At 42.4% G+C, this 11,496-nt stretch overlaps 1 protein-coding gene across 1 annotated transcript; it reads left to right on the top strand.

Moving 5' to 3' along the window:
- Nucleotides 1-690: 690 nt before the first annotated feature.
- On the top strand, nucleotides 691-1,502 carry LOC308253355 (large ribosomal subunit protein uL30-like). The gene has a single exon (XM_080678746.1). The coding sequence runs from the start codon at nucleotides 700-702 to the stop codon at nucleotides 1,447-1,449; it is 750 nt and encodes a 249-aa protein (XP_080534872.1). The 5' UTR covers nucleotides 691-699; the 3' UTR covers nucleotides 1,450-1,502.
- The last annotated feature ends 9,994 nt before the right edge of the window (nucleotides 1,503-11,496 follow it).

Here is an 11,496-nt window from a genome sequence, read left to right as displayed (position 1 = left end):
CACCCAAGCTCCAAGCAGTAGCTTTAGCATATGAATGGCCTGCCCTATCGCAGCTTAACCTAGCAAACTTGCAGCCCAGGTCAGACAGCTCCAAAACCTCCAAACTCCAAGCAAAGAGGAGAAAACTGTAGTTCTTGCTGTAGCTCCTGCTGGGTGGCCTCAGACAGTAGCTGACCTGCACCCCATTGGAGATCCAGAAGCCAGTGTACCTAGTGGTCAGTGTGAGACACCAGATTTCAACTCCTCACATCCATAAGTGATACATTAAAGAGGCAGACTCAGTGAGCACCAAAGCCCCACTGAAACAAGTCCTGCACCATAAGCGTGTCTCCAGTGCAGCAGTTCTTCCATTATAGACACAGCGGGTCCTCACAGCCATATGGCCTGGAGGTCAATTCCTCCCAGTGTACCAACAGCAATCAAGGCTTAACTACACCAAGACTTTGCACTCAGCCCACAAAGGGGTGTACCAAAGGCGTCCACCTCAGGTGATTGGCGAGGCTGAGCTACTGGCCCCTATAGGTCACCTACCACACAAAGCCACTCCATCAACATAAGGAAGCAGCAAAATGCGGAGACAAAGAAACATGTCACGAATGAGAGAAATGGAGGAAAGCAAACTAATGGACGACATAGAGTTCAGAACCACATTTATAAGGTTACTCAAGAATCTTCTGCTCCTCTTTTCCGGCTGGAACCATGGAGGGTGTAGAAGAGAAGAAGAAGAAGAAGGTTCCTTCTGTGCCAGAAACCCTCAAGAAAAAGCGAAGGAATTTCGCAGAGCTGAAGATCAAGTGCCTGAGAAAGAAGTTTGCCCAAAAGATGCTTCGAAAGGCAAGAAGGAAGCTCATCTACGAAAAAGCTAAGCACTATCACAAGGAATACAGGCAGATGTACAGAACAGAGATTCGAATGACTAGGATGGCAAGAAAAGCTGGCAACTTCTACGTACCTGCTGAACCCAAATTGGCATTTGTCATCAGGATCAGAGGTATCAATGGTGTGAGCCCAAAGGTCCGAAAGGTGCTGCAGCTTCTTCGCCTTCGCCAGATCTTCAACGGCACCTTTGTTAAGCTCAACAAGGCTTCCATTAACATGCTGAGGATTGTGGAGCCATACATTGCTTGGGGGTACCCAAACCTGAAGTCGGTAAATGAATTGATCTACAAGCGTGGTTATGGCAAAATCAACAAAAAACGAATTGCCCTGACAGATAACTCATTGATTGCTCGATCTCTTGGTAAATATGGCATCATCTGCATGGAAGATCTGATTCATGAGATCTACACTGTTGGAAAGCGCTTCAAAGAAGTCAACAACTTCCTGTGGCCCTTCAAATTATCTTCTCCTCGGGGTGGGATGAAGAAGAAGACCACCCATTTTGTAGAAGGTGGAGATGCTGGGAACAGGGAAGACCAGATCAACAGGCTTATTAGAAGGATGAACTAAGGTATCTATCATGGTTATTTTTGTAATCTGGTCAGTTAATAAACTGAGTTCTTAAAAAAAAAAAAAAAGAATCTTCTAAAAACCGCCGAGAAACTTGATGAGACCTCCAAGGAGCTTAGTGAGACCTTCAAGGACCTTAATGAGAATGCCAAAAAAATGGAAAAGGACCAGTCAGAACTTAAGCATACACTGTCTGAAATAAAGAATATACAGAAACTCAACTGTAGATCAACGTACCCAAGAATCAAACCAAAGATCTGAAATATGAGGAAACAAAAAACACCCAACCAGAAAAACAAAAAGAAAAAATCCAAAGATATGAAGATAGTGTAAGGAGCTTCTGGGACAACTTTAAGCATACCAACATCTGAATTTTTGGGGTTCCAGAAGAAGAGAGAGAGCAAAATATTGAAAACCTATTAGAAGAAATAATGACAGAAAACTTTCCCTACCTGGTGAAAGAAATAGACTTACAAGTTCAGGAAGCACACAGAACCCCATACAAGAGGAATCCAAAGAGGACCACACCAAGACACATCATAATTAAAATGCCAAGGGCAAAAGACAAAGAGAGAATCTTGAAAGCAGCAAGAGAAAAACGGTTAGTTACCTACAAGGGAGCACCCATATGACTGTCAGCTGATTTCTCGGCAGAAACTATGCAGGCCAGAAGGGAATGGCAAGAAATATTCAAAGTGATGAACAGCAAGAACCTACAACCAAGATTACGCTACCCAGCAAAGCTATCATTCAGAGTTGAAGGTCAGATAAAGAGCTTCACAGACAAGAAAAAGCTAAAGTAGTTCATTACCACCAAACCAGGATTACATGAAATGCTGAAGGGTGTTCTTTAAGAAGAGGAAGAAGAAGAAAAAGGTAAAGATAAAAATTATGAACAACAAAATGACATCAAATACATACCTACCAACAAGTGAATCTAAAAATCAAGTGAATAAAAAATCTGAAGAACAGAATGGACTGGTGAATATAATAGAATCAGGGACATAGAAAGGGAGTGGACTGACAATTCTCAGAGGGGAGGGAGTGTGAGGGGTGCGGGAAGAGACTGGACAAAAAGCTTACACCTTTGGATGAAGACAGTGGCAGGGGTAAGGGCATGGGGTGGGGTGGGGAATCAGGTGGAGGGGAGCTAGGGGGGAAAAAAGAGGAACACCTGTAATAATCTGAACAATAAAGATTTATTTAAAAAAAAAAAAAGTCATCAAACCTTACCCAGAAGTGTCTCTTGGCCTTGCAGTGTTCAAGTTAGAAACTCTGCTTAATTTTAGAAATGTGTGGATTCTAGTGCAGGCAATATCAAAACAGGCCAGGCCCACAGACCTCTCAGGAGGGCAAAACCCCTTTTTCCCACCACCAAATTGGTCTCATCTTGTTGAATATGAGACCTTTTCTTTACTTCTGTTATTTATGCTGGTGTGTAATATTCACACGACTCCTATTTAGAGTCATTTATGTTGGCAAACCTTTGTTCCTGGTACCTTTCACTGTCTGTTCCCCAGTCCTGCTGCAGCTGCTCCTCAGCCCTAGCTCCCCAGACAGAATGACACCTCTGGCAGCAGCTGGTGTCATTTCAGGAGGCAGCAACATTTGAGAATATGACCAAAGATTGGGAGTATTTTGAAGCCTCTCAGAAGGACTATTGCAGGGACAAATGCTGGACAGTTACAAGAACATGGTCCCTCAGTGTAAGGACTCAGAATCTTCTTTTACGAATCCTATGTACAATTGACAGGGGAAAAACATCATTTAAAAATACCCCACTACTTTCTCCTTGATTCTCCTAAAATGAGCATAGACTCTTCAGCCACAAGAAATTGATTGTTTATGTTAATTGTAGTAAGGCAAAAATGTCCTTCCTAGTGCTAATTTCAAGTTCAAAGTTTGCTCTTACAGTAGGAATCCCTCCCTTATTCATGGAGTTACATTGCAGGACTCCTCTGTGGGGCGACTGGCAGGGCAATCAGGGGGCCCCCCCAAATTTCTGCATTTTGTATATATATTTTACTGACTTGAAATTCTGTTGACATGCTCTGGTTTTGAATGGTCCTAGTTGGCTTTCTAGTTGCTTTTATTCTGTTGCAACATTATACTATTATTCTGTTATCTTTCTTCTGTATATTAGTCATAAAAATCAGATAAAAAAATAGTAAGTAACTTGGGAGGGAAAATCTTCCAAATGGAATATCAGCAAATTTAACTTTTTTCTATTTCTTTCTCTCTTTCTTAGGATCCTTCTTGCAGTTCTCCATGACATCACAGTCAGCTGGAAATGATATCCCTGGTGTTTTAAATACAAGAGAAATGGAAATAAATATGAGAGAAAAATCCCTTATAAGTGTGACAAAGTTAATAGAAAGCAAAAGTTACAACAACAAGGTATTTTCCAAAGAAAAGTCAAGAGGCTAAGGAGAAGGGGAAGAAGTCATGCATTATCACTGTGCAGCAAAATATAATGTGATCTCTGTACAGGGCATAGAGAAACTAATAGAGGCTACTCACAGAAAACGAGATTGAATATGATATGTTCATAAGGAAGAATTGTTTGATATTCTTCATGATATGCATCTCAGTATTGGACATGGTGGGTGGACATGCATGCTCAAGGAGCTGCAAGAAAAATATGGGAATGTCACCAAAGAAGTCATTGTCTTACATGTGACTCTCTGTAAACAGTGCCATCAGAAGAACCCTGTACCCAAGAAAGGCCTTGAACTCAAGCCCATGACTTTCAAGGACATTGACTCCATATACAAAGTTGAAATACTTGGCGTGCAGTCAAATGCTGATGGAGAGTTCAAGTTTATTTTATACTACCAGGACCACTTAACCAAGTTTATTGTTTTACGGTCATTAAAAGCCAAACAGGTCCATGAGGTGGTCAGTATTCTATTGGATATTTTCATGATTCTTGGTAAACCCAGCATATTGGAATCTGACAGCGGCATAGAGTTCACAAACCAGGTTGTTAATGAGCTCAGTGAGGTATGGTCATACCTAAAGATTGGATCTGGTAAGTACCACCCTGGACAAGGTCAGGGCTACCTGGAGCAAGCATGCCATGATGTCAAGAACATGCTAAGTGCCTGGATGTAAAGTAACTACTCATATCACTGGGCCAAGGACTTGCACTTCATGCAGATGATGAGAAATCAGGCCTTTGATGTTTCCTCTCAATAAAGTCCTTATAAGGCAATGTTTGGTTGTAAAGCCAAACTTGGACTATATTCCTCACACCCCGGGAAATTGGCCGTTTTACAAACAGAGGAAGAGCCAGAAATTGCTGAAGAAGAGCTACAAAACAACCTTTGGATCAGCCAGGAAGAAAGGGCTGAGATTGGAGCAGAGAGATCTGATATGGATAAAGACATTCATCCCACTCCTCCCAAAGCTACTGAGCCCAGCATCTCACAAGGCCCTAGGTCTCTTCTGCTGGTGAACAGGCACCTGCTTCATGGACACTCATGGTGTCTCTGGGCCTTATACAGTCATTTGAGAACTATTGCCAAAGGCCCAGGGGAAAGGAATGAAGGCTGCACTCTCAGGTCAACTTGCCCATGGTAGTCCTTGATCAAAGGGGAAAAGCGAATCATGTCTGTGATATAAGGCCATAAACTTGGTGCCTTAAAACAACAGAAATTTATTCTCTCACAGAAGCTCAAAATCAAGGTGTCAGCAGCGTTGATTTCCTTCTGGAGTCTCTGAGGGAAAATCTATTTCATGCCTTTCTCCCATGACAGCTGGCAATTCTTGACATTCCTGGGCTTATAGTATAAGTCCAGTTTCTGCCTCGTCTTCATGAGGATCTTCACATGACCTTCCTCCCTCTTGCTGTGTGTGTTCTCCTTGTCTGTCTCTTATAAGGACACCAAATCCATGTTATTGGATTTAGGGCCTACCCTAATTGAGGATAATATCTCATCTTGAGAACCTTACCTAATTACCTCTGCTAAGGCCCTTTTTTTAAGTAAAGTCACATTCATTCACAGGTACTTTGGGTTCAGACTTAAACATATCTTTTGGGGAGACAGTTCTACCCACTTCAGTCAGTGGAAGAGTATGTTGGCCTGTAGAGCATGAACTGATGGGGATTTTAAATAGGTAGAGCAAGTGGACTGCCCTACATATATCTAGTACATATTCCTTCCCCTGCTTATTCCTGCTCCTCAGACGCATTCCCCAAAGGATGGGGGCATCAGAGGAAAAGATGTAGGTGGACAAGTTTTGAGAAGAAAAGATATTGAGGTCCTAGCCAGTGTGGCTTGGTTGGAGCATCGTCCCATGCACTGAAGGGTCATGGGCTCTATTCCCAGTCAGGGCACATGCCCAGGTTGCAGGTTCAATCCCCAGTCGGGGTACACATGGGAGACAACCAATCGATGTTTTTCACATCCATGTTTCTCTCTCCCTCTTCCTTCCTCTTGCTGGAGAATCAATGAAAAATACATCCTCGGTGAAGATTTTAAGAAAAGAGAAAGAGATTGATCCACAATGGCCTCACCAACTGAGCTCTATTTCCTGCGTCCAGAGAAATTGTATATGCCATCCCTGCTCTCAGGCATTGTGTGACCTGCCTAAAATTTAAAAAGTAGGTCAGAATTAAAATATGGCTGGAATTTGGTCTGAGTCTATCCACTGTCTATGCCTCAAGCATAGAAAAGCATGTTGTATTCCTGGAAAGGATCAGTGCATTCCAGGAAGTGACCAATAGCCAGGGAAACCACAAAGGACTCTGAAGCAAAATGCAAAAGCTGGCCTGTGGTCACTGCTCCAACCAGAGAACAATAGAGCAAGGGCCATTCTGAGTCATGGTTCAGAGTAAGTATAACTGACCCAGCCAAATGGAACAATAATGCCCAGGCTCCATGTATTGCTATAATCCCAAGGCCTAAAAGAAAGCCTTGCCCACTGCAGGTGTTCTGTAAAGATTTGTTGATGAGTAAATGATTCTGCAGAGATGAACAGACGGAAGGAGAAGGGGCCTGCAGTCCTTCATTCTCTCATATATCTTTCTGCATATCCCAGAGTCATCTTTTTTTTAACATATTTTATTGATTTTTTTACAGAAAGGAAAGGAGAGGGAGAGGGAAAAACATCAATGAGAGAGAAACATCAATCAGCTGCCTCCTGCACACCCCCTACTGGGGATGTGCCCGCAACCAAGGTACATGCCCTTGACCAGAATCGAACCTGGGACCCTTGAGTCCGCAGGCCAACGCTCTATCCACTGAGCCAAACCAGTTAGGGCTCCCAGAGTCATCTTAAAAAAATCCTAAAAAAATTTTTTTTGCCTCTTCCCTGTGCCTAACTCAGGGTTGGAGAGACAGTGAGATAATGTATGTGAAGAGGCTTTATCTGTAAACACTGAAGTTCTACCATGTGAGTTGTCCTTGCTGCAAGCAAATCCTATCTTCCATTGAGAGTTGGAGTCTTCTGTCCATTTCCATTACACAATGTTAAGTTGGGTATCCAGGGAGACTATATTACTAGAAAGGAGATGACATCACTTTCCAGCTTGTTTTGGAGGAACAGAATCTTGCTTTATCTTTGGCAGCACCTTACTTTGTATTTCTCCTTTGTCACTCAGCCTACCAGGCTCTGGGAGGCCCAACTTGACGGATGCAACCATCCCTTCCCCCATGCTGACCTACTATCTCCTGGCTGCTGGACAAGGCAGGAACAAAAGCATCAACTCATGTGGGTGAGAGGTGAAATGAGGTACAATACTACTGTCTCCCAAGGGGTGGCTACAAATAACCTTGGTTTCCGGAGCTGCTGCATCACTCTTCCTCTCTGGCTTCTTCATGTTGGCAGTGGAAGAAAGTTGGAGTTGAACACGTAAATTCATTCCTGCCTTACTTTTCATTATCACATTTCAGCCTCTGGAACAGAGGTTGCCAAGTGGTGCGTCACTGGCTGCTTTCAGCATGTAAATATATTTTGTCTATGTAATTTTTTAAATTTAAAAAATGAATTGACAGCCCTTTCAAAACTAGATTTCATATAAAACTCTGATGTCTAGTACCTCTTGAAAACTTGAAAGATCTGGTCACATTAGGCCCACATTTCTGCATGGTAACCCCAGAAGGCAGCCCATGCTTGCATTCTTTAGTTGGCCGCTATTGGGCCACTCAAAATATATGCATATGTGTTTCTGTGGCCCATTGCTAAACAAAGGAAGTGAAGTCAGAATATGAATAAAGGTCAGAAACAGACCCAAATATCTTTAGGAATTTATGATAAAAGTGGCATTTCCCATCAGTGGTGGGGGATGTATTCAGTTAATGATGCTGGATCAATTAGCTATCCATTTGGGAAAAAATGAAGTCTGATCCCTAAACTTAAAAAATAAAAATGTAAAAATACTGGGGTAAAAATAGATTTTTGTGATCTTGAAAGTAATAACATGAAATTCAAAAGCCAAAAAATAAAAGGTTAGTATACTTAGTTACATAAAAGTTTAAAATATCTATTGAACATAATACCTCTAAAAATGTGAAAGGTAAATGACAGATTGGGAGAAAATATTTGCAACATTTAAAATGTGAGGTACTTAATTTTAAAAAAGACCACTTACAAGCAATTAAAAGAGCAATCAATAAAAAACAAGTAAAGAAGAAGAATAAATGGGTAAGTTATGCTTTAGTGTTGTGTTCATGTGTAGCTGTGGTGTGGTAGAAGAGCATTGGACTTGTAATCAGATCAGGGCTATCAATTTAAATGAAACACTCAAATTTTTTGAGAGTTTTATTTTTTCTGTCGTGTGTGTGTGGGAGAAAAGTACCCAGTGATCTGTTTTGATTTAACAAGTCTCACTTATCAGTAAGGAGATATTGTAATTGCTATATTATTTTCAGGGCAGCTGTATTAATTTCCTAGGGCTGCCAAAACAAACTGGGTGGTTTAAGCAACAGAAATTTATTGTCTCACAGTTCTGGAGACCAGAGGCCTGAGCTCCAGGTGTGTGTCAGTCGGCTTGGTTCCTTCTGAGGACTGTGAAGGAAAATATGTTTCATGCCTCTCCTAGCCTCTGATAGCCTCAGGTGCTGCCTGGCTTGTAGATGACATTCTCTGTGTCTTCACAGTGTCTTCCTCTGTGCATGTCTGTCCTGTTTCCAAACGTTCCCTTCCTAAAAGGACCCCATCATATTGGATTAGAGCCCACCTCCTTTTAACTTAATCATCTACAAAGACCGTTGTTTTTTGTTTGTTTGTTTTTAAAGGTCATATTCCAGGTACTAGGATTAAAACTTCAACACTTTTGGGAGCAACATTGTTCAACTCATAGCAGCAGCTAATCAGAATGACATTTTTTTAAAGAGGTAATTTTTATGAGGCGTGGCAACAATTTTAAAGTCTTAGAAGACTTACACAATCTCTCTGGTCAAATAACACTTGCAAGGGCAGGTTTATTTTAAGAGAAAATAGAAGACATTAGTACCAGAAGAAAGCATATAAATCTCCATTTTGCACAAGAGAAGCAAGTTGATACTTTTTTGCTTTGTTAATCTTCATCTGAGGATATTTTCCCATTGATTCTTAGAGAAAGTGGAAGGGAGGGGGAAAGACAGAGCGAAACATCAATGTGAAAGAGGGATATTGATTGGTTGCCTCCCACATGAGCACTGACCAGAGCTGGGGCTCCAACCTGCAACTGAGGTACATGCCTTTGACTGGAATTGAACCCAGGACCCTTCAGTCTGCAGGCCAATGCTCTATCCACTGAGCCAAACCAGCTAGAGCATACTCTTTTTTTCTTTTCTTTTTTAATGTTTTTATTGATTTCAGAAAGAGGAAGGGAGTGAGAAATAGAAACATTGATGAGAAAGAAACATCAGTTGGCTGCCTCCTGCACGTCCCCTACTGAGGATCAAGCCCACAACCGGTGTGCCCTGAAGGGAATCTAACTAACCTGGTACATCGGATGACACTCAACCAACTGAGCCATACCTGCAGGGCACAAATTGATATTATTGGGGGGCGGAGGGGACACCTTGTCCAACTAAATTATTTGGCTTAGTTTTATGATACAAAAAGATGTCTCCTTCCACATCTGCAGGAGACGAGGAATGTTGCCATATCTTTCTGAGATTCCTTTTGTTAATTTATGAAGACTTGTATTTTTTTTTTTAAGGCTAACTCTGGAATTCTGTTATGAGGCCCATGGAACTCAGCTTTCTAGGAAAAATAAATGCAGAGGAGGCTAAATAAGATTTTACTTCAGTGAAGTGAGGATCCTATAGAATTTTTCTTCCATGGGGTTCAAGCTCTGCCTCTGCATATAAACTAGATATGTAACCTTAAGTCCCCTGCACTCAAAGCTCATCTGTGAGATGGGATGCTAATAATGCAAACTTCATAGAGCTGTGATGAGATTTCTTAGAGAGGATATGGGCATGGGGGGAGAGGCACTTTTTTCTCCAGTTTAGGGAGCTTTCACAGAGTTTAGTCTCTACCAAGAATGACCAGCCACACTAGGGCCAGCCCTTTCTTCCAGAAAACAGAGCTGGCAGAACAGTAGCTAAACTTGAAAAGTCTGATCTGGGTCCATGCTGGCATGGGTCCACCATCCTGGCTTCTGCCATTGGCACAGTATTCACTGCAGTGCCCTTGGGCCACAGCCACTCTGCCTGTTCACCTGCACAGCCACATTCCAGCCCTGGAGCATGTTAAGGCTGAGTGCACTGTTGCAGTTCTCCATCTGTGGGTGGAGTTCAGGAAAGCAGTGGAAAGAAGTACTTCAAACACATTCCTGCTTTAAAAAAAAAAAAAAATGTGTACCCTGACCGGTTTGGTTCAGTGGATAGAGCATCGGTCTGCGGACTGAAGGGTCCCAGGTTCGATTCCGGTCAAGGGCATGTACCTCGGTTGCGGGCACATCCCTAGTAGGGGGTGTGCAGGAGGCAGCTGATCAATGTTTCTCTCTCATTGATGTTTCTAGCTCTCTATCCCTCTCCCTTCCTCTCTGTAAAAAATCAATAAAATATATATATATATATATTTTTTTTTTAAAATATATTTTATTGATATTTTACAGAGAGGAAGGGAGAGGGATAGAGAGTTAGAAATATCGATGAGAGAGAAACATCGATCAGCTGCCTCCTGCACACCTCCCACTGGGGATGTGCCCGCAACCAAGGTACATGCCCTTGACCGGAATCGAACCTGGGACCCTTCAGTCCGCAGGCCGATGCTCTATCCACTGAGCCAAACCGGTTTCGGCTAAAATATATTTTTTAAAAAATGTGGTACGAATACAGCATAAGGACCACCCTCAACAGTTTTTTTAATATATGTTTTTATTTTAGAGGAAGGGAAAGAGAGAGAAATATCGATAATGAGAGAATTATCGTTCGACTGCCTCCTGCAGGCTCCCTACTGGGGATTGAGCCCACAACCTGGGCCTGTGCCCTGACCAGGAATCAAACTGTGACCTCCTGGTTCTTGGGTCGATGCTCAACCACTGAGCCATACCAGCAGGGCTTAACAATTTGTAAGTGTGCAATACAATATCGTTAACTACTAGCAAAATGTTGTACAGTAGAGCTCTAGAATTTAAACATCTTGCATAACTGAAACTTTATACCCATTGAATTGCAACTCCTTGTTTTGTTCACGGCGAGATGACCGGACCTCGGTTCTTGTCTTCTTGAAGGAAATATTTAAATCAAGAGACAAAGTGTAGCAAAGTAAGAAAGAATTTATTGGCCACAGCAAAAACACACTCAGGACAGTGAAACAAGGAAGGGCATAGAAGAAGCAATAGGAGAGTCTAAGCTGGACTGCTTTGGCTCACTGAGAAGTCAGAGAAAAGGGGGCCTTGGAGACAGGGTCAGGGGGTTAGCCTGGAATGAAGTGCCGCTGCCCATTGCTCCCCTGGTTGTAAATCTCTTGGGGTCCCTTAGAGGAAAGAAGGGGGGAAGGGAATGGCTTCAGTCATGCTCCCCTGGGAAAGAGCTCATGCTGGGTCCTTTGTGTTGAGGGTATTTCTCTCTCTCTGGCAGGTGAGAGTCTTAGAGGAGGTCTCGG

This window comes from Plecotus auritus, assembly GCF_963455305.1.
Source record: "Plecotus auritus genome assembly, chromosome: 7".
In the NCBI taxonomy this organism is placed as follows: domain Eukaryota; kingdom Metazoa; phylum Chordata; class Mammalia; order Chiroptera; family Vespertilionidae; genus Plecotus; species Plecotus auritus.
The sequence above is the reverse complement of the archived record's forward strand: the minus strand, read 5'-3'. Positions and strand labels throughout refer to the sequence as shown.